The 17,914-nt window shown below is 34.8% G+C and overlaps 1 protein-coding gene across 2 annotated transcripts; it reads left to right on the plus strand.

Annotated features, from left to right (window-relative positions):
• Positions 1 to 287: 287 nt before the first annotated feature.
• LOC129899090 (two-component response regulator ARR17-like) lies at positions 288 to 2,964 on the plus strand. 2 transcript variants are annotated; one of them, XM_055973893.1, is made up of 6 exons: positions 288 to 364; positions 1,066 to 1,178; positions 2,095 to 2,174; positions 2,292 to 2,369; positions 2,478 to 2,548; positions 2,653 to 2,964. In XM_055973893.1, exons 2-6 carry the CDS (start codon positions 1,070 to 1,072, stop codon positions 2,744 to 2,746), a joined length of 432 nt encoding a protein of 143 aa, XP_055829868.1. In that variant the 5' UTR covers positions 288 to 364; positions 1,066 to 1,069; the 3' UTR covers positions 2,747 to 2,964. The 2 variants fall into 2 exon arrangements, with proteins under 2 accessions (XP_055829868.1, XP_055829867.1); XM_055973892.1 differs by lacking the exon at positions 288 to 364 and having other exon boundaries at positions 531 to 1,178.
• The last annotated feature ends 14,950 nt before the right edge of the window (positions 2,965 to 17,914 follow it).

Below are 17,914 nucleotides of genomic sequence, written 5' to 3' on the forward strand. Positions count from 1 at the left end.
AATATTAACAAATTGTATTTGTTTGAAATATTTGATTTAGAAAAACAAAAAGGATTTATTTATTTCAAATTCACTCTTGTTAGTGCGACAAAAAGCATTATAGTAGTCACAAAATTTGAATGAGCACAAAATCTGGAAGCTAAAAACGTATACAATATTAATTAGTGCAGTGAAAAGACCCACTAAATGCATATCTGAATTAGAAAATCCAAATTCCATTGCTTGCATAAATAAGTCATTTTATGGCAACTAAATATCAGTACATTTAAATTAAGTGTTAATTAACAGTTTATTGTGAAAATTGAAAAATACTTTGATTATATTCATACCAAACACACCTTTTTTGGATTTGGTATATAATAAGGTGGGTGACCTTTGTTGTAGAGTATCATAAGAATGACAAGCAACTAGATTTGGTCCCCATTATTAAAGATACTCCTTTCAAAATCCTCTATTATTTTTAACAAAATACTGAACAATTAAATAAGTTTTTATTATCCCCATTTTTTTCTTTTTTTTTTAATTAAAAAGAAAAGAGAATGAGCTGGAGGGAGTATCTGAGAAAACAGTAGTAGATATTGATAATATTTATTACATATTTATATGAATAGAAAGGAGAGGATTTGGGTGGATTAATTTTTTAGATCACTTATAATTTTATTTTGTTTTATAGCCTTTTTATAATAGATTTTTATTTTTATGATCTATTCATTTTATAAATGACCAAAAAAATCTTAATTTTCTGGAGAATTAAGAGAAGCAAAATTTGACAAGACGAAACATGTGTGACAAAACCTTTTGATTTTCCTTTTAATTTTGGTGATTCTTTGCCTTAAACACACACCCAAATCCAACATCCCCACTAGTTCAAAATCTTTTCTTCATCTTCCCAAGAAATTCCAAGAATCTCTCTTTTCCTTTAAATACCCCCACCAATTATATATATATTGCCTTTTTTCTCTACACAATTTGATTCTTCTTCTTCTTCTTATCCTTATTTGTGTGTTAATAATTCTGCCAAAGGACAAGAATGGATTTTTATTCTTATTCTTCTTCTTCTTCAAGTAGAATGGGGAAATCTTGTCCTGCTCATGAAGAACCTCATGTTCTGGCTGTCGATGACAATCTTGTTGATAGAAAACTTGTCGAAAAATTACTCAAGAAATCCTCTTGCAAAGGTAATAGTTATTACTACTTTTATTTCTTCTCATTTTAATTTGTGTTGTTAATTTTTCACATCACATGCCACAATAATGTATATCTTGAATCTTGAATGTTTCTCAAGCATGGCATTATACTATATTTATACATGCAAGAAAAACCATCCCACAAAACATAACATACCAAGAAGAAAATGATAAATATGCATATTTATGTTAATTAAGTTAACACAATTATTACATATATAGGATTCTCGTTTCTACTGTTTTTGGCATGAGTTTTTTCGCTATTACACTGTATTAGCTTTATATATTAATTTTCGATATTCTTTACTTGAATCGAGCATCTATCCAGTATAATTTCTCAATTTTCATAACATAGGGTACGATTCCGTAAATTGTCACGGGATATGTTGTTATCAAGTAGGAGTAATAATAGGTTTAATGAAATTCAAGATTCACTAATTCAAGTTTTGTATTCATCACACCTATCCCTCTTATTACCTCAAGGAATGGTAATATTACTTATGGGTCAACCTTTAATATATGCCAAACTTTTATGAATACGTGATCACACTGCCTCCTTCATATCTTTTCGAATCCTTTGATGTAGACTTTTATTGGACTCAGTAATTTTTTTCATTCTCATTATTTCTTTTTCTTTTCTTCCAAAAATAGGAAAATTGTTCTGGAAAGCATTATTTATTATTAATACCTTAGCTTGCTTCGCGTTGATTCATCTATACCTAGTAAAAGATAATTTTATCTATTTTAGATAACATGTAGTGCTAACTAACCTAAAATAATTGGCGATGTAGTCCTCTATCAACATAAATCTTGATTAGTCGGGCTAGTTTCCTCGAATGTGAAACATCATGTGAGTATTAGATGAAAATTGGATCTTTAATTTCTAAAATTTGTGAGTTGGGTTCAGTGACTACGGCAGAAAATGGTCTGAGGGCCTTGGAGTACTTAGGATTGGGAGCTGATCAGGAGCACTCTACAAATAACAATGTAATTATATTGTTTTTCAAATTAATTAAATAATTATCAATCTTTCTATTTGCTTTTCTTCCTTACTAATGTTTATGATCTTTTTGTTTTCCCCTTTTTTTGTGTTTATTTCAATAGGGTTCAAAGGTTAATATGATAATAACAGATTATTGCATGCCAGGAATGACTGGTTATGAGTTGCTTAAGAAAATAAAGGTAGTCTTCAATTAATATATAGTTCGACGTTCTGTGAAGAAAAATGTTCTTTAATTAGTTTTTCGTCGAGAGTTGTTTTTGTTTTTAAATAAGTTGAAATGCGAGCAGGAATCGTCGATTTTGAAGGATGTACCGGTTGTTATTATGTCATCTGAGAATATCCCAACTCGAATTGATCAGTAAGTTTATCAATGGCTATCTTTCATTAATTACCAAAAACGTTCGAGTTTTGAACTTTGTCATGATATGTAACTAATCAAATAAATACATGTGAAATGATCAGATGCATGGAAGAAGGGGCTCAGATGTTCATGTTGAAGCCTCTCAAACACTCTGATGTCAAGAGATTACGATGTCAACTCATGCAATGCCAATGATAAATTGAAGTTGTGAAATAGTTTGCATTAGAAGGGGGAAACTGATTCAGTCTTGTGTATTTTTTTTTTTTGTTGTGTTGGGTGCTAACTAATTTGTAAGGTTGACTGTTGTTACTTTATATAGTTATTTAATATTAAAGATAGTATGTGAAAAATGTAATATAACTCTCTTGATTTATTAAATGTTTGAAAGTTATGAGGATTCTCAGAATGATAAATGTTTGAATGTAGTATGTTTCATTTGGAATTTAGAAATTTCTGTATTCACAAGGCACAAAGCATCAAGGAGGCATATTATTACCCTTTCGGCCACCTTAAAACCCATAAATGGGGCCAAATAGAATGTTGAGCTATGACCATGTTCTCCATCGAAAGGCCATGGCTTAATTCTATTTGTAAAAGGATTGGAATAATTCTTCTAATTCTATTTGAAGAAGGATTAAAATTATAATCATATTTAGAGTTGGTTTTGGCTTTAGAAAAAATATTACTCTATAAATAGGATGATTTGAGAGAATTAAGCAATTGCTCATTGGTAGTATTTTTGAGAGACATTAGGCACATAAGAGAGGTTTTGAGAGAGTTTTCAACAAGAAAGAAAATAGAAGAATAAGATGTTTTCGCAGCAGTTTTGCCTCTCCGACCAGAAATCTTCAAATTGCATTTGTCGATTCATTAACCGTTGGATCGGATTGAAATTTTTAATGAGTGCTCCTAACATCTTAGTGTCTGATTTGAACGGTGGAGATCGGATTTGAAGGTCAGCAACATTCCAGTTTAGGTCCCGAGCAGTAGCTCTGTTTTGGGTGATTTTCTTCCTATTACTTTTGTTGATATAACTATTGCTTCTCTTTGCTTGACAATTATTGTGTAGCCATTTAGGAGAATATTTGTAACTCTCTTATTGTTATAATGGAGCAATTCGGATTTCGAAGATCCCGTGGTTGTTACCTTCGATTTGAAGGGTTTTCCCACGTTAAATTTGATGTTATTTATTTTCTCTGTTTTCGGGTTTGCGTCCTTCCGCCAGAACACAGAATGATTGATAACTTTAATCTAGCGTTTTACTTCTTCATAATCGTTCATCAGCATTGTCAAATACTCCAGTTCCTTTAGAAACAAGTTTTACCTTAGCAAAAAATCATGTTCATTAAAAATATATATATATATATATATAATATGTAATTTATTAAATTACCTCTATTTAATAAATGTTTTTTTGAAAATTGAACACTATTAAAAAGATGGAACATAATGATAAAGTTGAAAAAATATATTAATTTTGTCTTAAATTCATAAGGCGATATTTATTTTGGAACAATTTCTTTTGATAAGGTAACACTTATTTTGAAATGGAGGAGTAACTATAGCTAGATAAAATCGTACTGATTCCATCATCACAAAAAGCAATCACTGGAATCTTCGCTACTGAATTTCTTTCCTTTTTCCCACCTTTGTTTATAAGATGGTAATTTCAGACAACAACACTATGAACGCCAGTTCTTAGTTATTCAACATAGCAGAGCGTTATAATTAATCTTCTTTTTTTAAAAAAATAAATAAATTTGGGGGGTAAGAGGAAGGAAACACGATGTACATCGAATTGAACGCGCAGCAATAAAGTGAAAATTCAAGGTAATAAACCAAATCAACTGAGCTACTTTGAATCCTAATATCATTTTTATAATTTAATCAAAGCTCTTTAATAATGACAAAATTTGATTGCAAAAAAAAGACAAACGTGGAATTGAGGAATGGTTTAAAAACCACACATTCTTATTGGCAAGGACAAATTTGTAGCTGGAAAATACAATGACAATGACACATATCTACACACCATAAAATAAATTCCAACAAAACAGAATAATAGAAATTGTAATGACCTTAAAAGTTATTTTTGGTAATTTTTGCAAAATGACGGTTTTAACCCTCTCAGTAGTTGTCCCCAGTCATGATCGACCAGTTCTCTCGAAGTTAGTTTTGAAAAATTCTTTGAAAAGTTGAGTTTTTTTGAAAGTTTTGAGATTTTAAAGGTTTAAAGTGTTCAAAAGTGATTTTAATACCAACCAGAACTATGAGTCTCAGAATGACATTCTGTTAATTTCATCAAGTTCGAAATGTGGAATTTGGTCTAGAAAAGTTGACGGAATTAATTTTGGAGTTGTAATGTGGATTTGAGGTCCTAAGTTGGAAATTATTGAATTTTTGATCATAGAGTTGCCTTTGGTCAATATTCAGAGTTCTAATTATTGGAATAGAATTTCGACGATCCCGTTGGATTCGGGGATGATTTTAGGCCTAGGAGTGATCTTGGTTGAATTTTTAGAGATCCCGAGCTTGATTTGATATTTTTAGGCCTAAAGTTAGTTGCGACTAATTGGATTTCGGGTTAAGGAAACCTTGAATTTGTGTTTGGAAAGTTACGGATAAGTTTTGGGTGAGTATTTAAGCTTCTTGGGTGCTTTGGCGTTGTTTCAATAAATTATGGAAACAAAAAGGTTCATTATTTGTTTTAAAGATTGAAAAATTATTCCGAAACATCTAAAATTTTGAACATGAATTATAGGACTAATCTGAAAGTTTTGGTGTGTTTTCGCTAAGCCTAGATTGGAATTTTATCGCAAAATATGAAATAATTATTTATCGAGAAAAAAAAATATTTGACTGGGCAAATTAGTACAAAATTGAGTTTCGATTGAACCGAGCGGGAGCTAAGTCGAAGATCTCGGTGGTCTTGTGAGTGGTTGATAAACTGCAATCATATCATTATTTAAGACATTTAGAAAAAAAAAATCGGGTTATTTCGCTACCGTATGAGGAAGTTAAGGTTGTTTTAGTGAAAATTTAAGAAGGTTTTCTGGTGAAAATAGAGTTGTACAGGTATATAAATTTCAGATCGTGTTCATTTGGTATTTTGAGCATATCGGGAGTTCTAGAGCTCAGAATGAAGTGATTCTTGTGTCCTTCTTCTCGATTTAATATGGGGGTTAGTATCCGATCCTCAATTTGACATTTTCTCATGATTTATTCATGTGATTTTTTTTCCTATCCGTAAAGTTTTGGAAAAAATTGAGGTTTTATCGATTTGGACTCCGTTTTTTATGAAAAAGATATATTTAGGATCCTTGTGTTATGGGTAAACTGATTTTGGAATAAACTTGTTGGTTCATCGATTATTTTCATCATATTAACCGCACATAATTTGGTTTTTTCTGATAAAGTTAAAGTTTGATAAATTTAAGATTTCATGGTCGATTTTAACTCCATTTTTATGAAATTTCATATTTGAACTTTCCTAAACATGGGTAAGATATTTTTTCAAGAAATATTTTAGATTTGAGTCAGAGTTTCAGATTCAGATATTGAGGGTTTTCTCAAGAACACAATTTTTTGTAAATTTGATGATTATAGACTGATTTCATCTCCGTTTTCGAAACAGTTTTCACAGTTGGTTTCCAAATGCTTTGGGTAACGTATTTATGTAAAAGTTTTCAAATTTACCCTTCATTTTTGGAATCGGGTTTTTGCATTGATTTCAACCCAATTTTTCAAAATTATGTTTTGGTTGTCGTTGAACTCGCATTCTTATTGAAAATTCATATTTGACTAGATTTTATTGATTTGGGGCATTGGCGTAAGGGCAAGGCTCAAATTTCAGAGTAGTTGGAGTTAAATTCGAGACAAATGAACTTCTAAACCTTCGTTTAAGCTTATAAGATCTTGTATTCTTGTTTTGTATATTGGGGAGTAATGGGAAGTGATTCAGGATTATTTGACTATTGTGATTGAACTTAATAATGAAGAGTCGGGTAATAAAATGACAAATTTGATGAGTTATATGATGTGTTCGATATGATTAAGCCTTTAACTAATTGTGGAAATGTGAATAGATTGTTGTGACATGGGTTATGACTTGTTGATATCATTCTATTATTGTGATTTACATGAACATTGTCTATTTGCATTGGTTTTGATATATTGAGATGGAATTGATTTGAGAATTATGCCGAAGAGAAAGGGTTCCGGCGAGTGATGATTATACCGAAAGAAAATAGTTCCGACGATTGATATTTATGTCGAAGAAAAATGATTCCAGCGGATACATGATCCATATGTGGCCCCATGGGTTCCGCCCTGCTAGTTAGTGGATGTATATTATTAGCACAGACATGCATCACTATACATGACATTGTATTGTATTACATTGCATATTATACATCTTTGCCATTTGTGGACTGTGTTTACCCCTTGTTGTCTCCGTAATTATACTACTAATTGATGTGATTTGGCTGAGACTTGAACTGTACTGTTGGTGATATATATACTTATGCTATTAGAATTGTTAGACTGGGCTGATTTTCTATACAGGTTGTAGTTTGAGGGGTTCGATTGTTATGACAGGAGTACTTGTATTTTATTTAGCTTTGATTAATTTTAGTTGTTTGCTTGCTGGGTATCGTGTTGTTGCTACTCACTCCTTACTTCTACACCTATGCAGGTTCTGAGCTCAGACTGTGTGTGAGTTTTGTTCTATCCTCCGAGGCTTCGAGGTGACTTGATAGGTAGTTGTTGACGTCGGGCGATCTCCCTTGTCCCTTTTACTTATGCTTTGTTCTATTTGAGAAACAAATACATCGAGACTTGCACTTATTTTTCAATTCTGTTTTTACTAGAGACTTGTACATGTGACAATCAGGTTTTGGATGTTTATTGTAGATTTGAATGTCTTTGCTTTTGTTTATGTCTTTTATCTCCTAACTTTAGCATTATTCCGTTTTTCATTGAATTTTAGGTTGACTTGTCCTCATGAAAAAAAATAAAAGTCATTACACAGGTTTTGGATCGTGACAGTAATATTTTTGAACCTTGCCTTGTGTAATAATTCATTTTGTTTCAAGATAAACAAACAATAGCTCACAAGTAAACTAGCAGAATACATGTTGAGAAGTTAATCTATGAATTCAAAATCAGTTGTTTTAAATAGTCAGAAATGTGTGTGGTGATGATGTTGATGTCTGTGTTCATCCAATCCAAAGCATTGCAAAAGAGGGAAAGAGACGACAAAGAGGCACCTCTTCAAAACAGAGAATGTAGAGGACACTACAATACAAGGAAAAGGGCAGCAACAACATACCAATACTTTTGAACCATCTCTTTTTCCGTCATGACCCATCTTCTTCTTCTTCTTTCTCCTCAATATGCAAAACCAATGATTAGATGTTTGATGAAGAATAATGGACTCTGGCAAAGAGCATATATATGAACCTTGACTTTCAGTGGAGAATAGCTGTATGTATCATAGGTCTTATCCAATTGGACTAAAAGTCAGAACGTGGCTATAGGTAGGTGCTTTACTTGATATTGACAATTACAAAAAAAAAAAGGACTTATTCTTTTCTCAAAGGCCAAGGGGACAATCATTATATTTGTTTACTAATAAAAGTAGTACTGCTTCTGATAGATGTGGAGGCAACTACAAAATTTTAAGGTAAGATTAGAAAATACAGATGCATTCACTGCTACTTGTTATATCAACTTTTATTTAAAGACATTACAAAGTGCCCCACTTGTTTGATCCTGTCAATATTTTTTGCCACTTGGGGGTAAAGTGAAATTTATTTCAAAGCATATTAACTCCTTCACAGTTTTGTTATGTAAAATCAGTTTGAGACATTAGAAATCGCTAAGAAAATGATAGAAAGAATACAAACGAATTGTTAAAGAAAGATATGTATTAGAGAGAACTTGAATTGTTTGCTTGATGATTTACAGATGAATGATCCTCTATTTATACTAATCATTTAAAAGCTGTGTATAAATAATAATTGTTACACAAGTCTCTCAATATTTACAAATAATTTCTCTCTCTAGATCTAATCTAAGTTTATCCCAGTAAATGTCCATAATTTTCTAGATCATTTCCATAACTGTTAGTCTCCTTCTTACGTAAGCCTTTCATATGAACAAAATTATACCAAGTGGCACCTAAATGGCGTGATAACATGGTAGGTCATCACAAAATATACTCTGTTTATCAATCACAGCCATACGACATCCTCTTTTCACCAACTAGGATTTTGCAAATTCCTCATGGAAGAAGGGGCTCAGATGTTCATGTTGAAGCCTCTCAAACACTCTGATGTTAAGAAATTACGATGTCAACTCATGCAATGCCAATGATAAATCGAAGAAAAAACATAGAAGTTGTAAAATAGTTTGCATTAGAGGGGGAAACTGATTCAATCTTGTGTATTTTTTGTTGTGTTGGGTGCTAGCTTATTTCTAAAGTTAACTACTGTTACTTTATATAGTTATTTAATACTAAGAATAATATCTGAAAAAAAGTAATATAACTCTATTAATTTATTAAATGTTTGAAAGTAATAGGAATTCTCAGACTGATAAATGTTTGAATGTAGTATGTCAATCATTTGGAATTTGGAAGTTTCTGTTTTCTCAAGGCACAAAGCATCAGTGTACGCATATTATTATATTACCCCTTTGGCCACCTTAAAACCTAACATAAATGGGGCCAAACAGAATGATTGATAACTTTAATCTGGCGTTTTACTTCTTCATAATCGTTCAACATCATTGTCAAATACTCCGATTCATTTTAAAACAAGTGTTATCTTAATAAAAAATTATGTTCATTCAAAAAAATTAATAAATATAATGTGTAGTTATTAAATTACCTTTTTTGAAAAATGAACACTATTAAAAAAATGGAGTATAAGGATATAGTTGAAAAAATATATTAATTTTTGTCTTTTAAGTTTCTAAAGCGACAAATATTTTGGAGCAATTTGTTTTGCCAGGGCAACACTTATTTTGAGACAGTGGAGTAACTATCTATAGATAAAAACATACAGATAGTTACATCTCTATCTCATATCTTTGATTAGGTTATCTTTCCACACTTAACATATTTCATCTCATCTTCAACAAAAAGAAAGATGCATGATTATTTATAGATGAAGAAGTCTTCCATGTAATCAATGGGTAGAATGAGGGATAGTAATGTGGGTAGATAAATGTGATACATGTTATATAAGTTACAAGAAACTAATGGTCATATGAGTTACAAGAAACTAATGACCATGAGAATTAAAAGGCATAGTGGTCATATAAGTTACAAGAACTAATAATCTTTTATCACAATTTATATCTACTATAACATATGCACTAAATATTTTATTTTAATAATAAAATGCATATACACCGACAAGTAATCTTTTCGCTCTTTTTTTTGAAAAATTGGGGGTAAAAAAAAAGGAATTATAAGGTGATAATCAAATTAAATACTCACCAATAAAGTAAAAATTCAAGATAGTAAACCAAACCAACTGACCTACTTTGATTCTACTATGATTTTTGTAATTTAGTCAAAGCCGTTTAATAATGACAAAATTTGATTGCAAAAAGAAGACATGGAATTGAGAGGAATGGTTTTAAAACCACAAGTTGTTATCGCCAAGGACAAACTTGTATGTGGAAAATATAATGGCACATATCTAGACTCCATACAAATTACAATAAGTCCCAACAAAACAGGATAGTGTAATATTTCCTTTTGTTTCAAGGTAAACAAACAATAGCTCAAAAGCAAAGTAGCAGAATACATGCAAGGTAAAATACTACCCAACAACCACGTTGAAACTTTTTTTTATTTTAAAAAAGAACATTAATGAACCTGTGAATTTGAAGAGTGAGAAGTTAATCTATGAATTGAAGACTGACAAATCAGTAGTCAGAAATGTGTGTGGTGGTGATGTTGATGTCTGTGTTCATCCAATCCAAAGCACTGCAAAACAGGGAAAGAGACCACAAAGAGGCACCTCTTTAAAACAGAGAATGTACAAGACACTACAATACAAGGGCAGCAACAACATGCCAAAACTTTTGACCTATCTCTTTTTCCTTCATCACCCATCTTCTTCTTCTTCTTCTTCTTTTACCTCAATATACAAAACCAATACTATTAGATCTTTGATGAAAAATCTGCCAAAGAGCATAGATATGAATCTTGACTTTCAGAGTAGATTGGTTGGAAGGTGAATAGCTGTATGTATCAATTGATTGAATTGAAAAAGATTTATAAAGCGTGTTGTGTCATGGCTGTCACAATTATAGTTATTTGGCAAGTAGCTTGTAATATACAATATAGTCATTGCCTTTTGCTACCGTTAACTATAGGTCTTATCCAATCGGACCAATAATCACATGTGGCGTTAGGTAGGTGCTCTACTTGATATTCACAATTACATATAAAAGAGGACTTATTCTTTATATTTATTTAGTAATAAAAGTAGTACTGCTTCTGATAGACGTGGAGGCAACTCCAAAAATTTAAGGCTTCTCTTCTTTATTTTTTTGTACCTAAATCTAAAGGTAAGATTGGAAAAACAGATGCATTCGCGGCTATTTGTTCTTAATTTAAATTTATTTAATTATATATATGGATGTTCAGTTGAAATCAATAGATGCAGTTGCACTTACTGCCATTAGCTGCACTTGTAGCTTTGCCAATACATAACAAGTAGTATGTTTGAAAAGAGATTAAAGTGCCACTTGTTTGATCCTGTAAATGTGTTTTGCCACTTGTTTATAGTATTAAAGTTGTTCCGCTCAAGTGGTGGACCCAAACGTTTTATTAAGAAATACTAAAATATAACAAATTAAATTCACATAATTTTTTAAAGAGAAATTGACATATAGTATATATACATAAAACTAAATTTTAGCTTTTAGAGATAATCCAATTATCGGATGAAGGGGGTGTGATTTGACACCCTTTAGCATAAGGTGGCTCAACCACTTTCTGCTGTGAATTACTAAATGTTTGGCAATGATCTTGCTTAGTTTTTCGGTTTTTAACTTAGGGGAGAAAGGGAAATTTATCATCTAATCATTTGCCCATGAAAATAAAATTAAAAAATTCACTTTATTTAAAATTTTTAAAAATAGAGACAAAGTTGTATTTGGTCATAGTTTTTGCAGTTAATATTTAGAATGTAAATGTATTTTTTAAAATATAAAATATTAGTTACACATGTGATATAATTTAAATGGGGTTATTTTATGAAAAAAAATTAGAATTTTTTTAAGAACAAAATAAGTTTAAAAAATGAAAAAAGTGAAAGCAATTTGGTTGTTTTTCAAATTTCAAATACAACTTCAAGTTGTACTCCAAAATTTTCATGGCAAAACACTTTAATATTTTTTTAAAAAATATAAATTATTATTTGAACATGGAATATAATTTAAATGGGGTTGTTTTATGGAAATACAAAATTTATAATTTTTTAAAAACAAAATAAATAAAAAAGTAGATGTAATGACCCTGAAGGTCATTTTTGGAAATTTTATAAAATAACCATTTTACCCCTCCCGATAGTTGTCCTGAGTCATTTGTATTATGTGCTGGGGGTTGGTTTTGGGAAATTCTATGAAAAAAAATGAAGTTTTGGAACTATTTGAGTTTTAAAGGCTAAAGTGTTTAAAAGTGGTATTTGAGACCAACCAGAGCTACGAGTCTCGAAATGAAATTCTGTCGATTCCAGCAACTCTGGAATGTGGACTTTATTCTAAAAGAGATGACAGAATCAAATTTGGGGTTATAACGAAGATTTGAGGTCATGAGTTGCGAATTCTTGAAATTTTGATCATAGGATTGACTTTAGTCAACATTTGGAGATTCGATGCTCAGAAGTGAATTCCGATGATTTCTTGGATTCGAGGGACGATTTTAGGTCTAGGAGTGGTCTTGGTTGAATTTTTGGAGGTCCCGAGTTTATTTTGGTGTTTTGAGGTTCAAAATTAATTTAGTTGCGACTATCGAATTTTGAGTCAAGGAGACCTCGAATTCGAATTTCAATGGTTCCATTGAGTTCAGAATATGGAAATTAGTATGGTAGCATATAAGGTTTGTGTGTACAGGATTCTGAAATGATCACGAGGGTCAATTCCGTGACTTTGATACTTAAATGTTATTATTGATATTCTGTGTCACCTCACCCTTTATCGCGTTCGCGAGACTTGGTGGCACGTTCGCGATGGCTTATTTCTATAGGCCTCCGCATTCGTGGAGCTTTGACCGCGATCGTAGAGAGTCGGGTATCCTGACCTTCGTGTTCGCGAGGTCAATCTGCGATCACGAAAGAGGAGAGGGTTGTTCATCGCGATCGCAAGCTAAGTGAGCCGCGATCGTGAAGGGATAAAAACTCCTGAAGACCAGTGTTCTTCTAAAAATAGGGAAAGGGCCATTCTTACTCCAATTCTGAACTTTTGAGCTCAGTAAGGACGATTTGAGGAGGGATATTTCTTGGAAATTCTTTGGGTAAGTGTTTTTGACTTAATTCCTTCAATACCCAGCTATTATTTGATGATTTTAACCTTGAATGCATGATTTTGAGACTTCAATTTTGGATGTTTTCACTTGAATTAATATTTTTACAAAAATTCAAGTTGTGAACTAATTTCAACCCCATTTTCAAAACGATTTTCGAAAATAGATTCCTAAAACTTCAAGGAACATTTTCGTATAAAAATTCTCGGATTTGGTCTTCATTTTTGGAATCAGGTTTTTGGATCAGTTTCGACCCGGATTTCAAAAACTATGATTTTGGTGTTGTTAGCTCCGTAATTTGATTGAGAATTCATTTATGATTAGATTCTTACGATTGGAGCATCGACGAAAAGGAAAGATTTAAGTTTCGGAGTAGTTGGGTTCGATATCGAGGCAAGTGAAACTTTAAACCTTAGTAAGCTTTTAAAATATGTATTCTTGTTACGTTCTGTGAGATTTGATTGAATTGAGTATTGGAATGATCACCAAACATGAAAATACTTGAAATTGAGCATTTGGAGATATAAAGAGGGAAAATCAACTTAAAGAATCGAGCTATTTGAACAATTTGACTTAGTTGACTCATTGTGAAATTTTTCATTTGTGATAAGTGTGATATGAATTGCATATGGCATTGGAATTCATTCTTCCCATCGATTGCATGAATATTCTCATTTGCATTTGAGTTGATATATATTATTGAGGTCCCAATTGAGGATTTCGCCGATGTGAAAAGGTTCCGGCTAAGTGATAATGAAGGAGGAAAACAAAGAGGATTTGAGGGACGTGGCACACACCGTGGTTGTTACTATTATTGCATCGAGGGCCTTGTTACGCGCCATGGTTGTTATATTATTGCATCGAGGAACCTGCTATGCATCATGGTTGTTATATTTTTGTTTGCATACGTGGGGCGTTCCAAGCGTCGTGGTTGTTATTTTAGCATCACATTGGCCATTCATCTCATTGCATTGTATTGTATTGATTTGACTATCTGAATATTTGCCCTTGCTTTGTGTGCTATTGATAATGTGATACGTGTGATGTTGATACTGTCCATTTGGAGTTGAGGACACATAGCTGACTTAAGTACTACATGAGTTATATTTATATATAGACTGTTAGATTGGGCTATTCTGCTTGCAGATTGTAGTTAAGGAGGTTCAGATGGTGTGTCGGAAGTACTTGTTCTATTTAGCTTTTCATGCGTTTATTGTATTACTTGTTGAGTACCATATTTTTTGGTACTCACCCCTTGCTATCTACACCTATGTAGGTTCTGATCCCGGACAGTGACCCAGACTTCTCCTTTCTTTATCTGTGGTTTTTGGGAGTTACTTCAGAGGTAGCTTTGACGGCGCGATCTCTCTCATTTCCTTTTTATATGCTTTGTTCCATTTGAGAGAAAACACATTTTTGAGACTTATATTTATTTTGTTTCTACGTAATAGAGGCTTGTACATGTGATAACCAGTCCTTTAGGATTTTATAGATGATTAAGACTTTCGCATCTTCATATATTTCTATCTACTTATACTATTTCTGCTTTATTTTTGCTTATTTGGACTTGGGATGATTTATCTCGATGGATTGAGACGAGTGCCATAACACCCGAATTCGGGTCATGAAAAAATAATATCAGAGCTTCAGGTTCATAGGCTATCATGTATACAACCCAAGTCTAAGTAGAGTCTCAAAGATCGGTACAAAGACGTTTGTACTTATCTTAGAGAGGCTTAAAAGACTATTAGGAAACTTCATTTATTCATCCTTTCTTATTGTGTCGAATTGTTGTCGCTAGTGCTGAGTGTCACGTATTATTTTAGCAGATATCGAGGACTAAAGCTAAGACTATTGGTAGTGGGGAGGCAATCCCTGAGGCATCTGATGAGAGCCCTGCTAGGGATAGAGGCTATTCCCGAAAAGTGGCACATGCCCGAGGTCGTGCTAGATAGGCATCCCCAAAGCCACCTATTGAGGTTCCCGAGGACCAGGTTCCTATAGTAATCGTGACACCATTGCTTCAGAAGAACTTATTAAGGATGATGGGTATGTTGGAGAGTTTCACTCAGGGTGCTGCGGGTATGTCATAGGGCTTACAGACTAGAGCTGGGGCACAGACCCCAGAGCAGCATCAGATCCATTCAGAATCAGGTGGGTTAGCCACCATTGGTTCTCACACCAGCTATTGGTGCGCAAGTTGCTCTAGATATGATCATGACTATTGCAAATAAGTAGTGCTATAAGAGGTTTTAGAAGATGAAACCACCCTAATTTTAAGGTAGTAGGAGCGAGGATGCTTACGAGTTCTTGATACTATGTCATGAGATGTTAGAGGCATGGCTGATGACTGAGGCGTTTGATTCATTGCCCTTCAGCTTCGTGGGTCGTCCAGAGAATGGTGGAGTGGGGTGGTTTTGCTAGGGCATTCGAGGATCACTTAATTTTATAGAGTGTACACGAGAAGAGCAGGTTGAGATTTGAGAGCTTGGCTCAGGATGGTATGTTTGTTGCCTAGTATGAGGCACAGTTCTATCAATTGTCGAGGCATGCCACAAAATTGATCCCAGATGAGGTAGAGAGGGTCTGCAGGTTTGTGAAGGGATTGGCCTTTTCTATTCGATCATATGTATTTAGGTTGGCTCGTGAGAGGGCTTCCTTCTAGTCCATTATGAACACCGCCAAAGAGGCAAAATTGATGGTTAGAGATGAGTTTGTAGACCCCAAGAGTTCCCGCTCTTGTGGTCAATTCTCGAGCACCTTGTTAGGTGGTAGAGGGCCGCTCAAAGATGGTGGTTCATTTCGGCGACAAAGACCCATTCATGGTTCTATGCCAGCGGCCATGGGTGGTCAAGTTGCTTGAGGGTCCTACAATTCTGATAGAGGTATTTATGGTACTTCTTCGGGTTCATCACAGCAGGGTTTGATGTAGAGGTATTGCTATACTTGTGGGGATCCCGGTCATCTCATGTAGAGGTGTACTTCTTAGGGCTGGGGTGGACCCCAGCCTAGTTCATCAGCTCCATCTAGGAGACCAACCCTATTGACCAGAGGTGCAGATAAAGATAAGACTAGTAGGGGTAGTCGTGCTTCCGGTCGAGGTACTGGTGGTGCTATAGTTCCACGGGGAGGAGGCTGAGGTGTTATGCAGAGTGAAGGTGGCAGGGGAACACAGTGCTATGCCTTTCTAGGGAGGCCCGAGGTCGAGTCTTCCGATGCAGTTATCACAAGTATCGTCCCAGTTTGCTATCGACCTGCATCCGTGTTATTTGATCCTGGATCTAGTTTCTCCTATGTGTCTACCTATTTTTCATCTAGATTTGATTTGACTTGTGATCGCATGTTGTTCATGTTTCTACGCCTTTGGGTGAGCCCTTAGTGGTGGATTGAGTGTATCGATCCTGTCTTGTTTCTTTAGCCGGGTATGACATTTGGTGACGCCTTCTGGTCTTGTCTACTAGCCAAGGCATATATGCGGTTTGAAGGACTGCTAGAACTGAAAGATCTACTACGGCCTCTACCACGGCCTGCTGTTATCTGAATACCCTACCCCACGGGGCGCGTAGCTACAGAAGAAGTTGAGCCAACAATTGACCCAGTAGGCTGAGCTGCACCACTTAAATTACCCCTAAATGGACACTCCCTCATAATATGGCCTTGACGGCCGCAAGTAAAGTATGCACCTGTAGCAAAACGGCATTCTCCAAAATGTGACCTACCACAATGAGGACACCGAGGCAAAGGTGGTCTTGACTGACGTGAACCTCTGTTTATCTGTGAACTTGAAACCCTAGAGCTCTGACCAGATCCTAAATACCCTGTGTTATCGAATCTACTACCTGTGAAATATGGGGGTGCACTCTGGGCTGGCTGAGAAGGATATCTATTATACTGCTGAGGCTGCCCGCCTTGAAATTCCCCAGAATAACTAGCCAATCTAGCTCTTTTACGCTGGCCTCTGTCATGATCTCTATCGGGTTGACGCCCTCTATGCCGATCTTCTACCCTCTGTGCATATGCTTGTACCCGAGCAATATCCATACCTGGCTAAGAAGCCATTGTCATACAACTATCAATCAAATAACGATCCAGCCCCATCACATATCGATGTACTCTATCAGCCATATCAGCTACAATAGCGGGCGCATGTCTCGCCAACGAGTCAAACTCAAGGCTATAATCTCTGATGCTCCTGCCATTTTGCCTCAATTGTAAAAACCTGTCTACTCTGGCTCGTCTCATCTATGGAGGTAGAAAGTGGCCAAGGAAGGCCTCCACAAATTCATCCCATATTGCTGGAGGAGCACCCTCACCCTTACATAACTCCCATGACTCATACCAATTAACAGCTACATCACGTAGCCGATAGGAAGCTAACTCAACAGACTCTGTCTCAGAAGCCTTAATTATCCTCAACGTACGCTGCACCTGTCTAATAAACTCCTACGGGTCATCCCCGGGCCTTGACCCATAGAACTCTGGGGGATTACAAGTCAAGAAGTCACGAGCCCTTAAACTATCATGTCTAACAGCATAGTCAACCCCTAATCTATGCCTACGAGCCTGCCCTATCGCTATTCTGGTCAGCAACTGAACTGCATCTCTCATAGCCCTATCCTCTGCCCCTGTCTGAGGAGCTGGAGGCTCAGGTACTGGAGCCTCTAGAGCTGGCGATGAAGCAGCCCCCCGATCCATAGTTGCAGCAGCTGCTGCTCTCTCCTCATGTGGTGGTGTAGTAAAACTTGCCGACTGGAGCACAACCTCAGGCATAGACTGGGCACGGGCCCTAGTAATCCTCGGGGTCCGGCTAGTCTCTCCTG

The sequence above is a fragment of the Solanum dulcamara genome, chromosome 8, assembly GCF_947179165.1.
Source record: "Solanum dulcamara chromosome 8, daSolDulc1.2, whole genome shotgun sequence".
Taxonomy (NCBI): Eukaryota; Viridiplantae; Streptophyta; class Magnoliopsida; order Solanales; family Solanaceae; genus Solanum; species Solanum dulcamara.